This window comes from Manis javanica, chromosome 12 (assembly GCF_040802235.1).
Source record: "Manis javanica isolate MJ-LG chromosome 12, MJ_LKY, whole genome shotgun sequence".
Taxonomy (NCBI): Eukaryota; Metazoa; Chordata; class Mammalia; order Pholidota; family Manidae; genus Manis; species Manis javanica.
In genome coordinates, this window is record NC_133167.1 from 57831348 (window position 1) to 57857570 (window position 26223).

Consider the following 26223-nt stretch of genomic DNA (forward strand, 5'->3'; position numbering starts at 1 on the left):
ATGCCTGTATTGTAATTTAGTTATATTATTATCAAACAGCAAAGTTGTACACTAAGATAAAAATCTCTAAATAAACAGTAAAAGGATATATCAGAGATAAGGGAATATAACCAAAATCCTTTTTTAAGAATAATAAAGAGTAAATATATGATGACTATGTTTTCAGTATGTATCTTATATAAAATCTTTTCAATAAGGCAAAATCAACTAAATAAAGATATTTACTTTGTGAATAATTTTTTGAAGTCATACACACAGGTGAAAGAGAAACTGAACAATGAATTGATAAAGGGCCTCCCCCTCCAAAACAGACGCTCCATTAGTACACACCAACCATGTCTATCTTGTTCACTACTTTTATAATCAGCAGACAATAGGTTCTCAATAAACATTTGTCTAATGAATAAGCCACAGATATTCAAAATAATAAATACAAATATACCTAAGTTCATAGAAAACTAGTAAGCTACAACAAAGATTGGCATTTTGTTATTTTATGGGACCAAAGCTCACCATATTAAAAAGTTAAATATAGCTCCTCTTAAACTCTGAGATATTTTTAAAAATCAATAAAGTTACAAATATCAATAAGCAGATATGTTTCAGAAAAACAGTAACAGGAATTCAATTTTTTTAAATTAGCTATACAATAATCATCAGAAATGAAAATGCAATAAGTATAAAAAGCTTTAAATACAGCAAATGTATTAGCAAAAACATGAAATGCTATAATAGCACACGCACAGACAAATCACATCAGAGAAATGACTTTCCTTGGTACGACTCTCACCTGAAAACTACTCCTGGCATATTTGACTCAATTTTAGACACACTGACATCTGACAGCTGAGGGAAAAAACAAGTTCAGAAAGCAAGCAACAAAAAAGATAACCAGAAGAGAAAAAGGTAAAAGTTTTCTCTGTTAGAATTAAATATAAATAAATGTAAGTCACAGGGTCAAAATTAAGCAAAAGAACTATAAAAGTCATAGGCACAGAAGGAATAATTCTTGTAACCTAAGAATCTAATTTAATTACCCAATTAAAGGTAAAATCAACAGGTAAAATCAAAGGTAAAATCAACGCTTGACAATGAAAATATTAAAGTAATTCAAAATCTTAAAGAATTGTCCTTAAGTTTTTAAAAGATTAGGTGCTTTACATTTAATATCATGATAAAAGTATAATATATACTATATTTAAGGAATTATAAACATAGCTTCTAAATGTATGCAAATCACATTAACAAAGTATCTAAATTCTAAATAGGGAACAAGCCATTTTTAGTCCAACAATGTTAAGTTATCTTTAGACAGCAGACTTCAGGTTTTCTTCTTTAGGACAAAGCTTCTATTCAACTCATAATTAAATTTGAAATATTCTATGTAACAATTCACTAAGGACTATTCTAAAGCATGCAATGCCATTTTCAGGACATAAAATGAAAACAGTTGTGAATTTTCTTTCCTATCTTGTTTTACCAGGACACAAAGGAAAATCTGTGACAACGTAAGAATTATTTTCCACCTTACTGAAGAGGCACATTTTAAAATTAAAAACCATGAAATCTACCTACAAAATAATTCATTTTTATATCAAACAGCTGCAGACTCTGTAATTGAAATAGTGTGTCTAAGGTTACAAAGGAAAAGTGTTAGGTATCATTCTTGAAGTGACAGATTAAGTTCCTAATCCCGTTAAAGTAATAGCCATATTTGTAGTTTAACATAAATTAAGACCTTAATTATATTTGTGACTATTTTAAACAAAATAACAAATTCTTTTGTACCTGGGAATGTAATTTATAGCAAAGCCAGGTTCATTTTCCAGACCAATTTATTTCACACTGCAGAACTACTCTGGTATAATGGTATAATGTAATTCTTGTTGTAGAATGTTGAAACAGTAGATACACTAAAAGCACAGAAGAGGTTTGAAGATAAATGAAGATGCTATTCATTCAAGGATAATTTCATCTAAGAACTATATGAAAGATGTTTCACTCACACAGAGTAGTGTATGGCCTCAAATTTAAGTGTATTTTCAGTTCAAATATAATGTTGCTAGATCGATTATGTTGATACTGTATATCTAATAATGAAGAATTCTAGCCTTTTTCTGTTTAAAAAATAGACTGTCATTTTTTTCATCTTACTGCTATGACTTTATTGTTCTGTTTAACAGCAACAAATTTTAAAATCCTGCTTGTTATTTTTACTATTTCTACAGAAAAGTATTTGGTTGACATTCTAACTTGCAATCTCTGAGAACTACAGGAGTGTACATTTTGCTAAGTTAAATAGATGTTTATGTTTGCAAACCGTTGCCTTCGTATAACCATTTTATATTATTTCATTATTAAAACTGACAACTCTAATAGTCACCTAATTCTAATTTGAATGTCCTTCATTTTCACAACTCCTATGACTAATTTAAATGTTTTATATACACCATACCATCTATGTTTTGAGAAATTAGTACTTAACATGGAGAATATTTTTAATCTACTAAATTTTTTTCAACTTAAGTTCACAGTTATCTCCTCCAGAAATCACATTTTATATATTTAAATAATTTCAGGTGTTATAAGCACAAATCACCAAAATGCTTTAATACTTCCCATACATAAAAGGTGATATAAGATGTTCAATCTGAAGAATTTAAATTCAATGATATCAAGGAAACATCTGCAGCCTCCATTTTGCTCATTTTAGAATACTGAAGAGGATTTTGAGTCCCCTTATGTAATGAATGTTCGCTAAATTATCTCTTCCCCTTAGCTTCCTTTCCTTCTCCTAATCCCAAAAATGAATACAGAAGCCTAATTTTACAGAGGATAACCAAAGTTGGAGAGATGAACAAACTTTGAAGAACTGAAGTTTTATACCTTATGAAACTTTACATTATGTCAATTTTTAAAATGTTTTTCATGAAACAGTATTCTATTAATTCTCTAGTAAAATATAAAAACCATGTGACATCCTACTTGTATTTATATCAAGTTTAAATTGATACTTAAAAATTGTAACCATGAACAACTTGTTTAAAGCAAAAATGTATCCGACCAAACTGAAAATTCAAAATCATTTCCTCTAAAGTTCTGTAGGTAAACTGTCTACTGTGGGAATCTGATTGACATGACAAGAGTACAGTAGTTGCATTTTCACAACACAGTTGTTTCTCTAATGCAAAAACTGACCTTTAGTCAAAGTAAAGAATACTCCTCTCTCCTGCTCTTTCCCAATCACTACATTAGGATATTATTTTTTAACCACTAATTAATATGTCCACCTTAAAAAGCATCATTGGCTTAAAGGAAAAAGCAAGGGTAAGCTAACAATTTGTCAGCAGGTCCAACATGTTAGTGCACATGGCCCAGCATGAATGGGGCCTATAAAAATGCTGACTTTTTTTAATGATACAACATTCAGAAAAAAACTAAAATTTTTAATCAAATTAAAATAAAAATTTTAGTTTCTTTCTGATGTTTATTTTTTGGGATATTATTCACAAAGGATAGAGGAAAATGAGACTATTAAACAGAACAGTGATATTTCCCTTAATGTCATTCTTACTTCAAGTAAGCAAAAACTAAGTAAAAAGTAAGATTACTTTTTAATGTAGCATTGTAATAATGATGATCAGTTTGAGACAGCTCTAAAATATAAATTCAAACTTTTATAATATTTAGATTAAGCTATACAAAAAAGAAAAAGGTTCATTTTTAAATTGGTTTCACATATACTAAACAAAAATCGTTTCTAAATCTGACTAGAAAGTAACATTATATAAAGACATTCACAAAATATGTATATAAATCTTTGAAGTCAAATAGGCACTAATTCAGCAATAGACATCACCTTATATTTTCATTACTTTCACTTTTTTCAAAAGAATTTCTCATTTTTTACCTAATGTGAGCTTCACAATAACTCATAATATAGGTAAGACCGCTATTATCACATTTCAAAGGTTCAAAAGCTGAGACATGTTTATCTTTCATATCTTAATGTAATCTATAAATTATAAGGTATAATTTGCTAGGAAGTATGAGAAATTATTTTTTAATAAATGTCCACTTATTGTTGCATAAAAATTCAAAGATCTGTATCACTGGACTGGACTGATATGCAGCAAAGTGTTATGTGAGTGTGGATTCCAACTCAGACTCCTTGGATTTGTATTCCCACTCTGCCAAGTACTACTTATGTAAATTTGTTTAACCTCTCCGCCTCAGCTTCCTGATTTGTCAAATGGGAATAATAATGCTACCTACTTCAGATGGTTGCTGAGGATTATCTGACACCTAAAGTACATATAACAAGACCTGGCACAGGAATCAAGTGCTGTGTAAATTTTATCTATGGTTATTACCATCATTCTTATTATCTGCTGAATAGGGATTAAAATAGCACCTACCTCATACAGTTGCTGTAAGAATTAAGTGAATTAATAAGAATTAAGTGCTCGGTACAGTGATGAGCACATGGTAGGCATTCAACTAATGCTATTGTTGTATGTTTACCTCCACAACTTGTGGGCTATAGGATCTTGGACAGAGCTTTTCTGAGCTTCAGTTTCTACATCTTTAAAATGAGGTTAATAATAGTACCCTAGAGTTATGGTAAAGATTGAACACCATATTTCACACAGAAGCTCTCAGTAGAGTGCCTTATATAATAAAGACATCCAATAAATATTCAATTTTAAAACAAACCTTATTCAGTATTATTAAAATGATATTTTTAGAATTAAAGGATTCAACATTAATATTTTAGATGTACATAAAAGAATGGTTATAATTATTAGTAATGCTCACACAAATTCAAATGTGCCCCCAAAATTCTTAACACCTATTATTTATTTTAATTACTTCCACTTATTAGGCATTATAGGGTCTGCAGGCTTTCCTCCTGCTGAAACTGATTATGTGTGCTTTTGTCAACAAATTAGAAGAGAAGAAAATAATAACCAACATTCATAGCCATATTGTAAATAATAAGCAACATTCACTGCATATTTGTAATACGACAGACAAAGCACCTTTATAAATGCTTTAAATATATTAACACATTCAAACCACATGACACCCAACATAGTAGCTTCTATCATATTTCTATTTTACAGATGAGGAAACTTGAAACAAAGAGTAATGTTTAAGATATATATATTTGGAAAAGAGACCAACTGCCCATATAATTTATGGAATCTGCTACAGAGGACAACATATACAGAATCAGAAAAGAAGAAAGAAAATCAAAGAAAACATTTTTTGCAGAAAAAGTGTGGAGTTCACATATTTGCTCATACTGTATTTCTAGACACGTGCTGTCCAATACAAGAGCCACCAAGCTATGCATGAATACTGAGCACCTGAAATGTGGCTAGCACAAACTGAGATGTGCTGTAAGTGTAAAACATACATCAGATTTTGAACTTAGTATTAAAAAATGTAAAACATCCCATTAATAAATTTTGTACTGATTACACATTAAAATGGTAAGATTTGGATACACTGGGTTAAATAAAATATATTATTAAAATTAATTTCACCTGTTTCATTGTACTTTTTTAGTGGAGCTACTGCAAAACTTTAAACTACATATGTGGCCAACCTTATATACATTATGTACCTATTGAACAGTGGTTTAGCTTTAGGGGGTGAAAAGTAGTAACAGAATTATCAAAGTTCTTTTCCCAATCAATACAAGCTTAAGTCCTTCCAAGTGGAAGTATTATGGGATAAAAGATTTCTCTCTCTTTCTCTTTGTGTGTGTGTGTGTGTGTGTAAAATACTGTGGTGAGTGTGTGTGTGTGTATACACCCTATATATACTATACTTAACAAACAAGATTATTTTATGACCAGGCAAACACTTCAGGTATTACCAATACTTTGAGGAGGAGGGAAGAAAAGCAACTCTAAGAGGAAATAACAGCCTCGGGGAAAAAAAATAATTTTCTTTTAAACTGAAATCATAAAGGTCCCTTTAATCAAAAAAGATATAACCACTTCATTTCAGAGGTATAATAAATGCCAAGGCCATGCATGTGGTAAGTAAGATTTAAATTTCCTGATGGCTTAACTAGCAGACTATTAAAATATCTGATGCTTAATTATCTGGTATCTTCTAGAAAATATCCAGTTTATGGATACCTGTCACACTGTTTTGCTCAATTTTATACATTAACTGATTCTTTTAAATGGATATTGGTCTACCATATAGAAGAAAATTACTCCATAAAGTTTACATCAGATATCTGGAAGTCACATTTATAGTCATGGCTACTATCAGCTGTCAAGCCAAAGAATATTGAACAAAACCAAGAATTTTTAATATATGCTGGTTAATTTATCATCTAAGTGACATATGTAGGATAACAAAAAAATGAAATGGTGAAGCAAAATTCTGCATTTTAAGAAGTTCTTTTTTCTAGTTTCACTCTAATTACCATTATGATGTGAGATGTTATGGTGGGAAAAAAACTAATTAATAGAAGCCATAAAAACCTGAGTTGCTAAATAAAGCACACACTAAGATTTCTTTTTTCTTCTCTTCTCCAGATTATTTAAACTGTTAACTTTTTTTAACAGTAATACACTGATATGCTGGTGTGTGCTGAAAAACAGATAAATCATCTATTCCAGAGTTTCTCTACATTGGCACTATTTACATTTGGGACAGTGTAATTCTTTGTTGTGGGGGACTGGCCTCTGCATTTAAAGATGTTTAACAGCATCCCTGGTGCTAGTAGCACCTTCCCCAACAGCTGTGACAACCAAAAATGTCTAAACACTGCCAAATGTCCTCTGTGAGGATGCAGTTTCCCTCAGTTAAGAGCCACTGGTCTATTCCACATAAAATAACTTCCTATTATTTAGTGAAAATTACTTCAGTACTTCCTAAATTACTATTCTTTAGTTTTAGGGGCTCTTTATAAGAGATCCCCAGATAGCTTCTACAGGGATATCAGTAAACCTCCTGAACCATATGTAGAAGAGCCTGGGTATGCTTTTTTTTTGTGTATGTGCATTGGAATGTTTTATGGAGAAATGTTCTATAGCTTTCATCAGTATCCTGAAAGAGTTATTCAAAAAAATACAATTAAAAAAAGGGTTTAAGAAATCAGTGCTTCAACCAAAATATTCACTGTGCCCTGAAACTATTTTTTCAAAGACATAAAAATTGAAAATACTACTTTATACACAGCAAATAATTTACTTGTGTTATTAGTTATCAGGCAAAATTGTTTTTACCATACATACAAACCCTTCATTCAACAAACATTTACTGAGTACATTCTATACACAAGGCACTACATTAAACGTAACATTATTAGTATCTGAAAGCTAAACTGAAATTCTATTTACTTTACAAAAAAAATTGTCATGTAGCAATATTAAGTCCTTATTTGTTACATATAAACAACTGAGAATATGTTTCTCAAAAGTTAAAATGAGAGAAAATATACTAGTTACAATACTAGTGCCTAAAGGTAAAATAAAGGTAAACAAATAAAACAAACATAATTTATATTCTTGGTAAAAGACATAAATCTTCTAAAAGAAAGAAATTAAAGATACTCATACTCAAATAAATTACTGTCCAAATACATTTCATCTCTCTCTTTTTTCCCTGCCTTAAACAAAGCAAAAATGTACTGCATGACATGCTATGTATCAGACATAGTTATTAGGCCCATAAGATATCAAATTGAATAAAAAATAATGAGATGAACAAGTGCCTAGCATCATGCCTAGAACACAGCAAAAGCTCACAATTCCTTTTCTTCCCTTTCTGTCTTCAAGAAGTTCACAATCTCACCTCCAGTAAAGGTCACATGTCTGAGAATTCTCTTAAGTTATCTTTTAGGTGCTGCATAATAAAATCCTCTTAATTTAAACTATATAAGCTAACTAAATAAGAGCAATTAAACATGCTAAATGTTTGAATAATAATTCTACAATCGACACAAACATTTCTTTTTTTAAATCAAACAATCCCCAAGTATCCTATTCTTCCTAGAGTGCAATTTAAAGTTTATAAGCCACTAATTTTTTTGGATTACATAACTGTGATATACAACCTGAAGAGTTACTGCAGTCAATAAGTATTTTGGAAATAACAGATAATAAAGTAATCAATAAGAATGTAAGGAATGGTTAGAGAAGAATGTGTCTGCTTCAAGATTAACAAATGGATTAAGGCTAGAATGAGTACAATGAGAGAATGATGCTTAAATATATGTGGTAAATAAATCTATACAAGTTAAGTTACAAAATAATGCTGTATCCATGAATGAACGTATCATCCCAAATAATCAATACTATCATATCTAGCCAAAAGTAAAACAACTACTAAGAAAGATAATGCTCATAGCATATAAGTGACTTTTTTAAAAAGGATTAAGATTTTTGTTTATTTGATACACTGACAAGTAACTGAATAATATTACATAATAAAATTACACTTCAGAGAAGAGATATTATATTGATAATGGTAAATCACAAAGAAAAATACAAAACATACAGCCTCTGACTGTCTGAAGAGGAAAAAAATTATTGCAATTCAAAGTAAAAAAATATTACAATATTTATACATTTACCTGCACAGCAAGAGAAGCTGCATTGTCAGAAAGCAAAATTTGCTCCCCTGTGAAAATACAATGAGAGATGTGTCAAAAGTATGACTGCTAAACAAGTAAAATACAAATATTTTTATTCTAAAAAACTATTCCTTTATAAAAAACAAAAGGTATAGCTTTCACTAATTTTGAAGTTCTATATCACCACTATTGTATAATCATAATTTTGATAAATTATCATAGTATGTAAATCCTGATAAAACATGACTATTTCCTCTAAAACTATTTGATCATTTATCACATCTTATTAACAATATGTAATTAAAATCACTGATCTAAAAAATTCATTTTTCAAGATTTTAAGAAACATCCCTCTTCTTTTCATTAAAATTAAGTGAACGAGTATCTGCTCAACTCTCTCTAGTTAAAAGTGAAAGCATTCAAAATCATATAAAACCAGCCTGCAGTTAATATTATACAGTGTGTCTAGGTCTGTCACACAAAAGAAAGATGACAAGTTTGCTGCAATAAAAATTCCATGCTTAGAAGACTAAGGCGGCTGCCTATTAGTCTTCATTACTTTGCAGTCTTCTGACAACTGCAGCAGGCTGCTGAGCCCCAAATGGGGTCCATAATGTGATCTGATGATATATGAAGAGCTGCTAAAGGGAGCCTGAACCATCCTAGCCTATACATTTTAACAGTTCCTTTTTACTGAGAGCCCACTTTACCACAGGACTTCAAAAATCTGCTGTGTCAGCTACTGGTGCAGTAAATCTGCCAACTGCTCCTGCAACCACATCATTTTACACTGCCTACAGCAGCCAATATAATGAGTCAATAATAAACTAAAGACCTTATATGCCATGAGTAGTTGCTTTACACTGGCGGATACAAGTTAAGGTAAAATCTCCTATACAAATTATACAAAAGAATCCCTTTTTATGTTTTATGTTCTCTTTGCAATGAATTATATTACTGAGAAGTTTCTTTGGTAATATATATATTTTGATAGAAAGCCATTTTTAATTATGAACAAGTACTTACCTTTCAGTTGCTGATATAATGTAGCATTTTCAGGCCAAGGTTCTGCAGCTGCAGAAACAAGGCAGTGATAATTAGGCATGTAAAGCAAAAATAAACCAGTAACCAAATGAATAAATAAGCACATACATTTGCCTAAAAAACTTCAAGGTTACCTTAAATATGGCAACTAATTATACTACCTTAGATTCTATGGTAACCTGTATAAGTAGGTTAGGTAATTTGTTTTAAATTCATGTTTGGGTCATTGGTGGTGCTTTATTTTTTCATGGGAAGGAGATGGAAGACATCTTGCCCAATCAAAAGTAGGATTTAAAAACTAAAATAGCCTATATGCTACTATTCCTTTAGCTTCCTTCAGACACAGACATATTCAAAATATTACTCATACATATAAAAAAAGATTGAATTTCTGTTCACTATCAAAAAAATGTGAAACAATATTTATAACATCTTACTATAAACTTTCAACAAAGTAAATTTTTAAACAGACAAAAACACTTTATGAAATAATCAAATATATCTGTATCAGGCTCTGCATCTTTCCTTATAAACCAGACATATTTAAACAAACAGATGAATCAAGTTGTATTCTAGGATATTCTAGCAGTTTATCTAGGCCCCACCCCCCCACTCCGTAAAAACAAAGGGAAATAGTACAAGAAGCAGTAAGTACCTACAGCAGGTATAAAGCTAGTAAAGCTAATTTTAGGCCAGAAGCCAGGCTTGACCTTGACACTCAACCTTTCATACAGAAAAGACTCTAGGAACAAAGGGAACCAAAAGATTTAGAAACCTACCAGTGCTTGGGAAAAGCACTAGATTTAAATTTTGTCTAATCAACTGCACTTAAGAAGCAATGCCTCCACTGACAGAATATACAAAATATCATTTGTTAAATTGTTCTCTGTAAAAGCCATAATTAGAATTACAGAATTACTAATTCTAACACAGTAACTATATTTGCTTTTAGCAAGAAAGTAAATGAAATACATACTCGATAATAACTGGTATTTTTCTTATTGTGTTTAAACCAATCCAGTCTCTGTGACATAACAAATTATTTTTTAATATATAATTCTAGCTGATTTTTTTAAAAGAAATTTATATTTGTGAAGCATTTTTTTCTTAAGCCTGATCATTTAAGATGCACTAAAACAGTTGCAGCGGGGGAGGGGATACCCATAATTTGCATTTACTTATACTTTAAAATGAAAGAAGAACATAACATTATTATAAATTCTGATATTTTTGGTTTAGTTTGGTTTGAGCTACATAAAATTAAACTCATACATAGGGATAATCCCTTGAAAATATCAAGCAAATAATGGAACATCCACAGTTTTAGATGCCATTACCCACAATATTACATATATGTAAAGGCAAGTGAATTGCATCTTAACTACGAAAGAGGGAGTGAAACTAAATATTTATTATAAGTTACTGTAAACTTTTTAACAAAGTAAAATTTCAATGAGAACCCAATTAACCTGTGTAACAGTTTTTAAAACAAAAGTCAAGGGATCAAAAACAAGCTGGCATCAGCAAATTACTCAAAAATAACCTTTTAGAATAAATTGTATGGTCAGCACATGTACACCATTTACATCTACATGAGAAAAAATACAATGAGGTTCATTCGTTGTAAGATCCTGTATCATCAAAGATTCAATTAGCATTATATCAATCTTATTAAAACAATAAAGCATAGGACTAAAAATTTTAAAGATAATTGAAACTAAGTTCCTTGAGGGCACAGATCTGTTGTATGCATCTGTGTATGCCATACCGCACCATGTTTTGCATACAGTTGATGCTCACTATTTGTGTGTAGAAATAAAGAGATATTGATTAAACCTACTGCCCTATTCCCTAAACATTCTGGCTAATCAAAGTTTTGCTGAACTTAGTATTTATTATCAACTATGTTAAAGTAATGGGGTGGTCTAATTAAACCTGGCAATTTTAACTTTTGGTTAGCTATTTTATATATATACGAGACATGGACTACAGATTTTCAAAAACAATGGACTTTTCAAAAACAATAGAAGAACATAACATTGAGCATTAAATACATAAATATAGTTTTAAATGTGTTCTTTGATAAATCAGAAGCTAATTCACAGCGCTGCAAATACTGCAGAGTTCTCATATGAATAGCAGTTCATGTGTTCAGTAATTCCAGTAAAGAGTTCATTTATCATGACCACAACAGATTCTCCAGATCTAACACAACAGACATATGTGAAAACAAAAGAAATCTTGCAGCATATTACCTGACTCCAAGTACGAATAAAGAAGTTGCCTACAAAAACTAAAAGCTCTGTTATTAATCTAAAACTGGAAAAGGGGTGACAGGAGTGTATTTTCCCTCATCCAAAATACAAACTACATTCCAACTCAGAAATCATTTAAATTAAGCTCTCAAAAGACAAGTAATGACTCTATAGCATCTTACTATGCTGATGGACAGTGACTGCAATGGAGTGGGGGTGGAGACTTGATAATATGGGTGAATGTTGAAACCACAATGTTGCTCATGTGCAACCTTCATAAGGTTGTATATCAATGATACCTTAATTTTAAAAAAAAAGAAATTAAGCTCTCAAAAGTAACTGCCAAAACATCTGACTTTTTATCTTTACAAATAGAACCTGTCACTTAAAAAGTAAAGGGAAGTAGGCTGATATAAACCTACATAACCTAAATAACCAGGTTATTTAGAAGCTTGGAATGCCTGTGTATCCACGGACCAGGAGGCAAGGAATAGTGGAGTATGCAGGGAATGAGCAGAGGCCCATCTCATCCATGAGCAGCTCGGAGTACACAAACATCATTGATTTAAGCGCATCACTTACCTGAACCAGCTCAAGTACATTCTAAACATGACATAGGAGAAGAAATGAGTAGCATATTATTCAGTAGAGTGCCAAAACTGAAAAGTCCTGAGTTGTGTGACATGGCAATGGATCTACAAATCAACCATGTAGGCATCTTTCTAGCAAATAAGCTCAATAACTGCCTCCTAAGTAAGCAAGCCCATGAATCATGAACATTATTATCCACACATAACAAAACACAATGCCTGCTTTTTGGTTTGGATAATAATAACCAAAGCCTTTTTAATGGAGAATGCCTATTATATGCAAGACGAAGTCCAAAAATACAACTTGTTCCTCACTCCCCCTTCCCAAGATCAGACAGTCAATAAGCCATTTGATCCTGACTATGCATAAAAGAAAAGGAGATTAAGAATTTAAAAATCATAGTGCTGACAACAGACCTTAAAAACCTGTATCACTTAAAACAAACCCTTTTAAAACACTAATAAGACATTTTCATCCCTTCCAAGTTTTACTTCAGTTGACCTAAAATGTTTTAGACTGCGGTCTAATTCAATTATCAGTCCAGTCATGAGAAATTTCATGACTCACTCACCTACCTTATTTTCAATGTGTATCACTCCCTGATGTGAAGTTTCTTTTTAAACCTGCCTTAGGGAAGGGCCAGGCTTAGAATAAATATAGAAGGTGAGACTAAAAGTTTCTGAAAACGAGGCTGACAAGATATAGGTATTGAGAGAGAAGTTATCCAATGCTGTCAAGGTGCAAGGTAATAGTCTTATTAGCACATCAAAAGTAAACTCTCTGCTTTAACACACAACAATTTGTGTGGCTCTTAGAATAAAGATCAGAACCCTCAACTTGGCCTTAACACATCACCTCCTCTGCCTCTCTGGCCTCATCATACCCCAACTTCACCTATTCTCTACTCCAGCCACACTGGCCTCTACCCAGTGTCCAAATGCACCACATTCCTTCTTACCCCAGAGATTCATTTGTACTGTTTCCTCTGCCCTAGAGCAGTCTCCCCCTCCTACCTCATCCTCACATTTCAGCACAAGTAGCACTTCCTTAGCCTGGGCCAGCTTCATGTCCCTGCAGCCTGTGTAGTTGGACAGGGACTACACTTAGAAAGGCTCCACACTTGGTTTAATGTTTTGCATTCACAGTCTTGGAATTCTTTTGAACAAGGGACCTCACATTTCATTTTGCACTGGGCCCTACAAATTATGAGGCCAGTCCTGTCCTCAGGAAAGCCTTCATTGACCTTCCTGAGTAGTTCAAACACTCTCTTTACGAGCCTGAATAACATGTGCGTTCCTTTGTACCATTTATCACAGCCAACATTTTAAAATCAATTTGAGATATGAGGACTATTTGATTGTTTATCTCTCCCGCTAGAACGTAAGTACCATAAATCCAGTGTTCAGGTCTGATTTTTTTGCTAACCCCTTCATCCTTAGAACCTAGTACCCAACTGGCATCTGTAAATGTTAGCTAAATAAATGTCTGTATTATTACCACTATCATTATTGTTACTAGTCTCTGTACCATATAGGCTAAAAATGCAGCAGAAAAGATGAGAAACACAGAAAAAGGGGGAAACTTTACCCAGAGAACTTCAAAACTCCAACCAATCATACAATGGTAAAAGTATTAACAGCTGCCTAAGATAGTTGGCAGAGTCTAATTCTATAAAACTTACCTATGCACTGACCCAAAACCTGGCCAGATGTTTCTATATTTTATATTAAATATATAGGTTTCATCAGATATTACTGCTGTTAACACTCCTAAGACTAACAAAAGGTCCTCAATCACCTGACAGGTCACCTCACTCTCTCCTTTCCACATTCTATTAGTCTAACCCAGGGATCACCACACTTTAAAATCTCATATCACTATCAATAAAAAATTTGAGCATATAGGCCCAAACAGATTTAGAAATCATATAGTTGGCATTCCTGAGCTAATAAATCATGCATATTATAAAACATACACTAAAAGAGAAAGAGTTAAAAAAAACCTCAAATCCAAGTTCCACTATTTTCTTCCTGTACTTGAAAGTAGTGTCTTGTATAACATAGAGTATATACATAAAACTCCAGTTTGGAAAATACTGGTCTAATTAAGTAACATTTGAAGTTTTAAAAGGGAACCCAGCCACTCACATACACTTGAACAAAGAAGACTACTCCTCTATTCTAGTGAAGTCATTTTTCTTTTTACCAGAGAAAGCTTGAAAAGAACACACAGGAATTAATAGTAAGGGGGGTGGGGGGTACCTGCCTACCTACCTACCTCATGTCTTTGCTCAACTTGTTCCCCTTTGTCCAGAATACACTCCTTCAGCACCATATACTCAAATCCAATACCTTTTAAGACCAAGTTTAAATGCCACCTCCATAAAGAAGGCTTTTGTAACTAAACAAATCTAACTTCTCCTTATCTATACTGTCCATAGCAGTTTGTACTTGTCTTATATATTACTTTCTACTCTATCTATTATTATGTCAGTATCTTATCTCCCTTTCTATGCAGCAAGTTCCTAAACTGTGAAAAATTCTTATGGTCCCAAGATTATTTATTAAAGACTTGGCTTCTCAACTGCTCCAAATTGAATATGGCATTCATAATAATATATGCCAAAATATGAAATTCAAAGTAAGAAAAATCTAAATTTTTTGCCTAAGTATCATTTAAAGCTATTATCTTTATTACAAGAGTTTCAAAGTAAAACTACCCACCTTTCAGAAATTGATTATTTCACAAAAAGAAACTACTATATCATTTTCATACCAAAGCAATAACTTATTCTAAGATACTCTTAGTGACCTACATTAACTCATTCTTTAAAAGTAGGATGACTTCTTATTCCCTAGCAAAAAATCCATGGAAGTTTTTGTAATTTTTATATAGAAGAAATATATTCCTAATTTATAGATATAAAGAACATTTAAAAATAAGTATCAGAGCACCTCATAAAAAAGTTTCTAATACACATCATTAAAAGACTTTTACCCACTTAGTCCTTTACCTATTTTCTAATTTTGCCCAGCAAAATTGCTGTCTTATATTTAGTATCTCTATGACCAGAAGCAAAGGAGATGCCTCTTAAATTTTCAATCTTTAATGGGATGGAGAGTTTTTTAATTCAAATGAGCATTTTTAAATTTTTGAAGAAAAATTTCTCCACTCTTGTAAGTATGTGAAAGAGAACAAAGTTTTAAAGAAAAGAGAGACAGAGGATGCATACTCTTGGACTTTTTAAAGCCATAAGATAAATAAATGCATACATAAGTCAATAAGTGTTCGAAATGCATCTATGGTAGAGCAATGCCACAGCCCCCCAAAATAAATATTTGTTTCTCATTTAATTACACTTGAAGAACCTATTTTTAAGCATTACCAACCAATACAACAAAAAGAAATCAATATTCTTTACTACTGATCTGTTATAATTTTTAGAGAAATGATTACTAGCCAATAAATTCACATACGCGTATCCCTAGGACCCTTAAAGACTCTACATTTTATATGCAGTATTCTTTCAAGTATTAGTTTGGAAGGCAGATTATCTATCTATTTCATTCAATTCAGGTGTTTCACAGTATGAAAGTGCTATGACCTTTCCAAAGGTCTAGTCTAATTCCAAAGTCTAGCTCTTCATAATCTAATCTAAGAGGACAAGAAAAGAGGTGCCCTCTGCTGTTTTTTTAAGTTCTGCATTCTTAATGTACATGAGTCCTCTGGCATCTGAATGTAGGTGAAGACATAATTTGTAGAATAATAGGCACTAATATTACACGCTACTTCAGTACTGTCATATTTCCAATCCATCAAATTGATTAATGCTATAATAACTTCACACAAACCTATCATTTGTGCACTAATGAAGTCAAACCCAGTTTATCCTTAGGCAAGTAGATTTCAAAAACTCATAGATGTCATCTCTTCACTTCCAAAGACTATGCAGACAGTGTTACACAAAAGGAGTAAGAAACATGTACCTATCTCCAAATTTGGATGGCTTTCTGCCAAATGTGTAAATGCAAATACTACTACTATAGCAAAATGCTCAAAGAGCATTTGGCAGCTTTTAAACATGGACAAGTAACTGCAAGACACACAGAGAAAAGAAGGAAATAAATTTACTACTTTGACATAAATACTATACTGATGATCTCATGATGTTAATACAGACACTAAGTTCAAAACCTATCAAGTTTTAGGCAGTTCATTTAAAATATATTTTTAAGATGTTCAGACTTAAAATATGATGACATGGGACTTTATAAAAACTAGAATTTTAAGAACTACATATTAGATTTAACAGCAATTCAACATGCAAAGTATAATAGAATTCAATCCCAGAAAATATTGATCATGAAATGATTAAACAGTGATACCCCTGAGTTACTGTTTCATAAGTAATGTTTAATGACATTATATAGGATGTGTAACCAGGAAGTGACTCTTCCCACAAAATGAGTTTAAAACCATTCTCCTATCACCTCAATAGTCAGAGATCAATGTTCTTGTCAGAAAGCGGCTCATATTAGAGAATGGAAAAGTACAGTGCTATGCTCATTTCCATAAACCTAAAAAACTGGCATGTAACATTTTGTAACTTAGCTATAAGGCAACTATCTTATAGCTAGGGCTTATAGCAAGAGCTGCTATAACAAAATACCACAGACTGGATGGCTTATAAACAACAGAAATGTATTTCTCACTGTTCTGGAGGCTTTTCTCACTGTTCTGGAGGCTGGAGTTCAAGATCAAGATGCCAGCACAGTCAAGTTCTGTTAAAGGCCCTTTCTGGTTGACTGGACTGCTGACTTCTTAGTGTGCCCTCACATGCTAGAAGGGGCTAGGGAGCGCTCTGGGATCTCTTTTATAAAGGCACTAATCCCAGTCATGAGGGCAGAGCCCACCTCCCAACAGTCCCCCCTTCTAATACCATCACCTTGGGGGTTAGGATTTTGATACATAAATTTGGGGGGGACACAAACATTCGGATCACAGCAGCTACTTAAAGAATACACTGCAAGCAAGTACAGATACAAAGATTAAAGACTGCCTTAGACTAAAATAACGGCACCAAAGCAAGAAGCAGATATCTAGGACAAACTAGAGAAGTATAAGACAAAACAAAGGATTCCCAGACTTTGGAAGAAAATTCATAGCAGTACTATTCCATTGGCTACAAATTATCATCAGTTCTTACAGAGAACACACTTGTTGACTGACATCAGAATCCACTATATATTCTTTATTATGTGTTATATATAAATATGTATAGTAAATGTATGTAGCCCTCACTTTTGAAAATAAATGTAACCGCATTCTATGAATCTGTTTTATCATTCATCCAGTAAATATTCACAGAATATATCACCCCAACAGAATACAATGTGTCAGGCACCATTCTAAGCACTAAAGATAAAATTATAAAGAAAATCAAGTGACTGTCTTTAAGGCACTTAGATGTTGATGATACCATGTGACCTACCTCCATATTTGTTACTTTCTAATGTTTCAAGTTAAAAACTCTGACAAGTACTGGAGTGTATCTGACTATGACAATAAAGATTTTCTGATATACCCATAGCAAGACTTAATTCTGTTTGGTTACATGTTTTATAGAACTAAGAAAAAATTTCATTCAAGAGTATATAATCTCCAGAATGCCAAATGAATGCCAATTTACTGAGCCTACAGCAAGTAAGTCATTATCATATCTCACAAATCCCTCATCAAAACCTCCAACCACCTATTCATTTGTAACAAAATGGTAAACAAAAGATTAACACAAAGCGAGGGCACATGAATGAACTAGTCAGTAGGATTAATATCCCAGCAAATGGGTTCTAACACCCACCACTCAGGAAGGAGAGACTAGAAAGCAGAACAGATTGAAAACACAGACAAACTAACAGAGGGCAGAACTTCCCCTCAAAACTGAAGTCGGGGCCCAAATGGCAGTAGAGAATAGTAAGAATCTATCTCCTTCTGGTCAAACACTACCCAGATGGCTTATCTAAGGTAGATGATGACTTGGGGGTGTTTGGGGAGAGTGGCAGCAAAAGCAAGTGACATTCCCTACGATTACATCCAGATATATAAAGAACTCGTACAACTCAGTAACAGAAACGACAAATGACCCAATTTTTTTTAAATGGGCATAGAATTTGAATAGACATTCCTTTGGAGATAGATGAATGGCCAAGAAGCACATGAAGAGAACTCAGTATCATTAGTCATTTGGGAATTACAAATCAAAACCACAATGAGATACCACTTCACACCCACTAGAATGGCTACAATCAGTAAGACAGACGACAGATTTTGAGGATGTGGAGAATTTGGAACTTTCACACACTGCTGGTGTGAATTTAAAAAGTTTGGTAGTTTCTCAAAATGTTAAACAAAATTAACATATGATTATACAATTCCACTCATAGTTATTGCCCCAGGAGAAATTAAAAAAACAAAAATCTACATAAAAGATCTGTACACCAATGTTCACAGCAGCACTATTCACAGTAGTCAGAAAGTGACCGTCACCCCGTGACTGGATAAACAAAATGTGGTGATATCCATAGAATACTATTTGGTAATAAAAAGGAACCAAGTGTTGAAACATGCTACAACATGGATGAACTACAAAAGCATTATGCCCAGTGAAAAAAGCCAGTTACGAAAGAAAACATACTGTATGATTCCATTTATGTGAAAGGTTAAGAAAAGGCAAATCTACAGAAACAAGAAGTAGATTAGTGGTTGACTGGGACTGGGAAAGGGACTGGGAAGTAACTATAAATTTTTGGGGTGATGGAAATGTTCTACAATGAGAATAAGGTAATAATTACAACTTCGTAAATATACTAAAAAAAAATCACTGAATTGTATACTTTAAAAGGGTATGTAAATTATACCTCAGTAAAGCTGAGGTTAGTAGAAAATTTTAAAAGATTCCTATTGCATTTTTGTGCACTTAAGGTCCTGACATATTAACTATCTCATACCGAGATATGTTATAAGATAGACACTATTATTATTATCTCTACTTTACAATAAGAAAACTGAGATACAAGCATAAGTAATTTGCCCAAAGTCACAGTGCTAGTAAGTGATAAAAGCAGGTTTGAACCCAGGTAGTGTGCCTCTGAAGTCAGTGAGCACACAACTGTGTGCTAACCTCTTACAGAGCCCACAAACAAACATTCTTGGGTAGTAATTGTTAGTAATAAAGCAGTTATAATCATCCTACAGCTGTGGTTCTCAACCCTTAGTGTGTAAGCATTACATGAGATACTTCATAAAATTGTGTATTTCCACCAAACCCTAAACTCAAAGATTCTGATACTGTGGAGATGAGGACCTGGATCCAAAACTGCCACAAGCACTCCCAGTAGATCCGAGGCAGACCATCTCTGAACAACACAACGAAAGGCTATCCCCAGGAGGTGGAATGAACCCCAAATAAGATTAAGTTATTTTCACCTCTTTCATTCATTTGCCTCAGAGAATATGGAAATGAGGATCTGTGCAGATTAACTTTACTCAAAAAGATTTTGACCCGTCTCAATCTATTTCAGTATTTGTGGAATACAGCTTAAAGCCATGTTTGAAACATGCCTTTGTAACATATTGTCATTTTATAGTGCTCCTGAATAAGCCTTTAAGATTAGCTAATTGAGGCCTCACTTATTTTAGAACCAAAGTGGTTAAATGATAGTTTTTCCATTAGATTTAATCATTAAGGAAAGTAAAATTAAGTTACTCTTTATGAGACTTGAACATGAACCATCTAAACCTATATATGTGAAACAAGAGATCAATTTCAAAATGATATTCAAGTATCAATTTCATAAAACTGACAAACATCTGGAGGTTAACAAGGGTCAAGAAAACAAATTCACAGCACCAACAAGCCGATAACTTAGGCTAAAATATAAAAGGCATTTAACTGAACAGAGGTTATTAAACTTCCAAAATGTACCAGGGACTATAATAAAAAGACAAAGCTGAATATAAAACTGTCATGGCTCTCGAAGAATACTGTTGATTGTCTGAGGGAATAGGGGGAGGGGAAAGAAGAGATGACAGAGATACAAATAACCACTTAAAATACAGTAAGTGAAAATAGGTGATGCAGGGAAAAAAACATAGGTATTGAAGTCAGACATACCTGGGTTCCCCACCCAACACTACAACTTATTGAGTGACCCTGGCCAATTTGCGTAATGTCTTCTTGCCTCAATTTCCTAACATGTAAAACAGGAAAATATTACCTACCTCGTAAGAATGGTGGGAGAATAAAATTAGATAAATTATGAAAGTGTCATACGCAGTCTCTAGCTCAAAGAATGTACTCAAACAATAATTATTATTAATATAAGCACCAAACCAGGAGTACATATAAAGCACTAGAGGAATCCTCTTGAAATAACTACATCTGCCTGAGGAAGACAGAAAAGAATTCACAAGAGATGAAATCTGAACTAGGTCCAAAAAATAACCACAAGCATGCCAGACAGAAGTTGAGGGACAGACAGAATTGAGATGTTCACTCAAAATCTAACACCCTTAATTTGGTTCGAGAGAAGGGAGGTAAAATGCTGGGTAATGTTTTCCTAAATTAGCATTTCTATTATAGGACATACCCCTTTTTAGGTATTCAACCTAACAAATAAATGTATTCCTTAGAAAATCAAGCAGGTACTTTGCTATCTAAAACCTGAAAGATATCTGACAGCAAAAAACCACTAGAACTCTGGAAAGAAAACCATCAAACCAAATTAAGGAATGACAACGTCTCAACTATGTGTACTAAATTCAACAGTGTAACTCATGAACTTTTTCTCCAAATAGTTCAGTGGTTTCTAACCAGAAGTGCACAGCCCAATCAGTTTTAAAAAAAATACACTTGCCTGAGCGCTACCCTCAACGTTCACGTATTTGGCGTTTGGTGGTCAGAAAGACAATGTGTGTGTGAATATGTGCATGTGGGTTTGGAAGTGCAATGCAAGGTAAACCTGACTAGTGTTAGCGAGCTCCAGAGATAACTGAAGCAATGTGCAATATTACCCTACCACCCCTAGACACTGTTCCCCCCACCTCACCTCCCAATCATCCCAATCCCATTTCAGAAACCTCTATTAGATCACAAATGGGACTAGTAAATTCCCAGCTCTAAATCAGACTCAGCTGAGCCCTCTGCACCAGTATATTAGCACCTGCTTACTGAGGCAGATATTTCTTAAGGATGGCCACAACAGTATCTCATGTCCCACAAGCTCTTCTAGAACCTCACCAACTTCCCAACCCCACCAAGAGGTGAAGTCCAATTCTCCTCCCCTTGAATCTAAGCAGACCTGTAACTCTCTTGTGATCAACAGAACATGGGAGAAGGCAAGGTCATAGAAGGTAATGCAGCTTCTCCCTATTAGCCTGGAAACATGCCCTTGGAGAACTGAGTCACTGAGCCCACCAGGCTCTGAGGAAGCCCAAGCCATATGGAGAGGCCATGGTAGAAACAGTCCAGAAGACAACACCATCTGAGCTGCTAGTCAGCATCAATTGTCAGATACATTGATGAAGATGCCCTCAACTGCTGGATCGATCATCCCCAGCACTTGAGTTTTTACAGATGACAATCCAGACATTTTGACCATCTCTATGATGGCCTGTCAGAATTACTGACCACAGATCCATGATCCCTGGATCATGTTTGACACCCTTAAACTGTGGTGTGATTTGTATACTACAAAAAATAACTGAATAATTACATTTGATAGTTACTACTAGACACAGATTATCACTAAAGACAGAATTAAATGTTGATTAATCTGAATTCCCTCTGCTCATCTAAATCAGTTACCAGACTCCTGACCATGTTACATTATAAATTCTACTTCACTGCTTCAGCTTCAGGCATAGATTTGACATTTCCATCTTCCCTCCCTCCAGTCAGTTCCATTTCATTAGCCCATTACCTTGAAACTTTTCCTTATTGAAATTCTCTCTCCAGTTTCAGACCACAACACTGCTCTCTGGCCTCTAGTCCCCAGAATTTGGAACCGAGTGACCACAGTGGCCTGCCACCATCATAAACTGGTCTGACTGCAGTTGCTACATTATTCCAGAAATTAGAAAAAAGGGAATCTAAGAAAAAAAATGACTGAATTATGCCAGCTAAACTCAAATCTTACCATGAACTTTTTATAAAAAGTTTATCAGTAATTTTCCTATAATACAAAGATAATCCAAAAGAATAATTAATGGAGCATACTTTATATTTGTCTTTAAACTGCACTCCATAATTCTAAAACAGTATCTCTCTTTCTAGATATTTACTTTAATATTAAAATTATTTTACCTTCTCCAAACAGCAACAAAATGACAGAATGGGAAAATAAGTACAAGTATATGACAAGAAGAAATCTGTTTAAGAAAATACATAAAGAATAATTCACAATCTCAACTAAAGAATATCAATTAACACTTAAATAATTAACATTACACAACTAGTCCTTGTCCATTAGCCAAACCAGAATATTAAACTGATGACTACCAAAAATAACAATAACAATGTCTAATGACAAGACAGTAATTTTTATTTTTATATTATTTCTATTGACACATAATCTTTTTTATTTTATAAAATAAGAAAATCAGAAACATTACTTATGATTCATGATGCCAAAACATTTTGCTATAACAAAAAGGCTAATAATCAAAAGAAAAGGAAGTTAACAAAAGGCCAGATCATTAAAGCATCAGTTGCCGATATTACCTTACAGAAATAAATGCTGGGGTAATGGTGGCCTTTTAAAGTCTAACAAATTAGGAGATTTGTTTATGTGAAGTTCCAGTTAGTGTTGTAGTTTGACCAGGTAATAAAATAAGATATGGGGGGTGGGGGGGATTCTATTACAATATCTGTGGATACTATATTCACTCAGAAAAATATACACAACAAAAGTCTTTTTTGAAAATCAAAAGGCATATCTTGCCCAAAGCAATATACAGATTCGAGGCAATCCCTATCAAATTACCAACAGCATTGTTCAATGAACTCGAACAAATAGTTCAAAAATTCATATGGAACCACCAAAGACCCTGAATAGCCAAAGCAATCCTGAGAATGGAGAATAAAGTGGGGGTGATCTCGCTCCCCAACTTCAAGCTCTACTACAAAGCCACAGTAATCAAGACAATTTGGTACTGGCACAAGAACCACAGAGCCACAGACCAGTGGAATAGAATAGAGACTCCAGATATTAACCCAAATACATATATGGACAATTAATATTCGATAAAGAAGCCATGGACATACAATGGGGAAATGACAGTCTCTTCAACAGATGGTGCTGGCAAAACTGGACAGCTACATGTAAGAGAATGAAACTGGATCACTGTCTAACCCCATACACAAAAGTAAATTCGAAATGGATCAAAGACCTGAATGTAAGTCATGAAACCATAAAACTCTTAGAAAAAAACATAGGCAAAAATCTCTTAGGCATAAACAAGAGTGACTTCTTCATGAACATATCTCCCCAGGCAAGGGAAACAAAAGCAAAAATGAACAAGTGGGACTGTATCGAGCTGAAAAGCTTCTGCACAGCAAAGGACACCATCAATAGAACAAAAAGGTATCCTACGGTATGGGAGAATACATTCATAAAGGACAGATACGATAAAGGGTTGACATCCAAAATATATAAAGAGCTCACACACCTCAACAAATGAAAAGCAAATAATCCAATTAAAAAATAGGCAGAGGAGCTGAATAGACACTTCTCTAAAGAAGAAATTTAGATGGCCAACAGACACATGAAAAGATGCTCCACATTGCTTGTCATCAGAGAAATGCAAATTAAAACCACAATGAGATATCACCTCACACCAGTAAGGATCACCACCATCCAAAAGACAAACAACAACAAATGTAGGCGAGGTTGTGGAGAAAGGCGAACCCTCCTACACTGCTGGTGGGAATGTAAATTAGTTCAACCATTGTGGAAGGCTGTATGGAGGTTCCTCAAAATGCTTAAAATAGAAATACCATTTGACCCAGGAATTCCACTCTTAGGAATTTACCCTAAGAAAGCAGCAGCTCAGTTTGAAAAAGACAGATGCACCCCTATGTTTATCGCTGCACTATTTACAATAGCCAAGAAACGGAAGCAACCTAAATGTCCATCAGTAGGTGAATAGATAAAGAAGATGTGATACATATACACAATGGAATATTACTCAGCCATAAGAAGAAAACAAATCCTACCATTTGCAACAACATGGATGGAGCTAGAGGGTATTATGCTCAGTGCAATAAGTCAGGTGGAGAAAAACAAGTACCAAATGAGTTCACTCATATGTGGAGTACAAGAACAAAGAAAAACTGAAGGAACAAAACAGCAGCAGAATCACAGACTGATGAATGGACTAACAGTTACCAAAGGAAAGGGACTGGGGAGGATGGGTGGGAAGGGAGGGATAAGGGCAGGGAAAAGAAACGGGGCATTACAATTAGCATGTATAATGTAGGGGGGGTTATGGGGAAGGCTGTGCAACACAGTGAAGACAAGTAGTGGTTCTACAGCATCTTACTAGGCTGATGGACAGTGACTATAATGGGGTTTGAGGGGGGACTTGGTGAAGGGGGGAGCCTAGTAAACATAATGTTCTTCATGTAATTGTAGATTAATGATAACAAAATAAAAAACATTAAAAAAATCCAAAGGCAGGTTAAGTCATGAGGAAACTTTTTTGGTTTATATAAGTTCTTAGAGATAAAATTATAACATCAACACAAAAACACAGCTAAGTATATAAGCACAATAAAATGCTTTTTATGGCCTCTATTTTGCCAACACAGTTATAGTTAAAGGGAATTGCTATGACAAACTGATTGTTTTCATGAAAAGAACTACCTTTATCACTATCCAAATTTCATTTTTATTGCTGATGTAGAAAAGTTCAAAACCATGATTCATTTATAGAGCATACAAAAATAAGAAAAGTATTCACGAATAGAGGATCATTTACAAAGCAATAAAAAATTAAAACATGCATTTCTCTTACTGGCAAGACAAATACATCTCTTCTACACATAATGTCTATAGTTGGATTTGCTGAATATTATAACTTCTGTCTTTGAACAAAAAATGAGAAGCCTAAATTTAATGCCTAAAGTTAATATCTCATCTCCATTTGATCTTCAGTCCATCTGATAACTGCTTATCAAGAAATTTCAAAAATATCTGAAAAATGTTAAGTTGAATGATGTTTTACTTCAATTTTCATTAAAATATGGAAGGCCTGAGCTAACATTAATAACTCAAAAGACTTCACAGAAATAAGACTGGCAAATTTTATAGGGCACCCATTACTAAAACCTTTTAAGTTAAAAACTAAAAATCATGTAATTTCAGAGTATGGAATATTAATAAAGCATACAAGAAAATTAAAACTACTTTCCCAGATCATACTATAAATTAGTGCTACTGTTGGAATGAAGTTATTAATAAATTTAAATAATTAAGCACCACAAGACCGCAATGAGATAAATGAAATATTCCAAGACTTCTTTTCATCCTTTATATAGTTTACTGAGCTTCTAAATAAAGAACAGAACGGATATTGTCCTGACAGTATGATGAAATTAACTAATATGCTTAAAATATAGCCGGGCATTGGTGAAGAAATAAGGCAATTCAGAAAAGATGGTATAAGAGA

General features: G+C 33.4%; 1 protein-coding gene across 1 annotated transcript in view; it reads right to left on the bottom strand.

The window, feature by feature from the left end:
* Positions 1-26223, bottom strand: part of MTX2 (metaxin 2) — a 57599-nt gene that overhangs the window by 24696 nt on the left and 6680 nt on the right. Inside the window, exons 2-3 of the mRNA XM_017675313.3 lie at positions 9632-9679; positions 8606-8652 (exon numbers count right to left, since the gene is read on the bottom strand). Of these exons, the coding sequence (XP_017530802.2) occupies positions 8606-8652; positions 9632-9679 (95 nt within the window). The remainder of the gene's footprint in view (positions 1-8605; positions 8653-9631; positions 9680-26223) is intronic.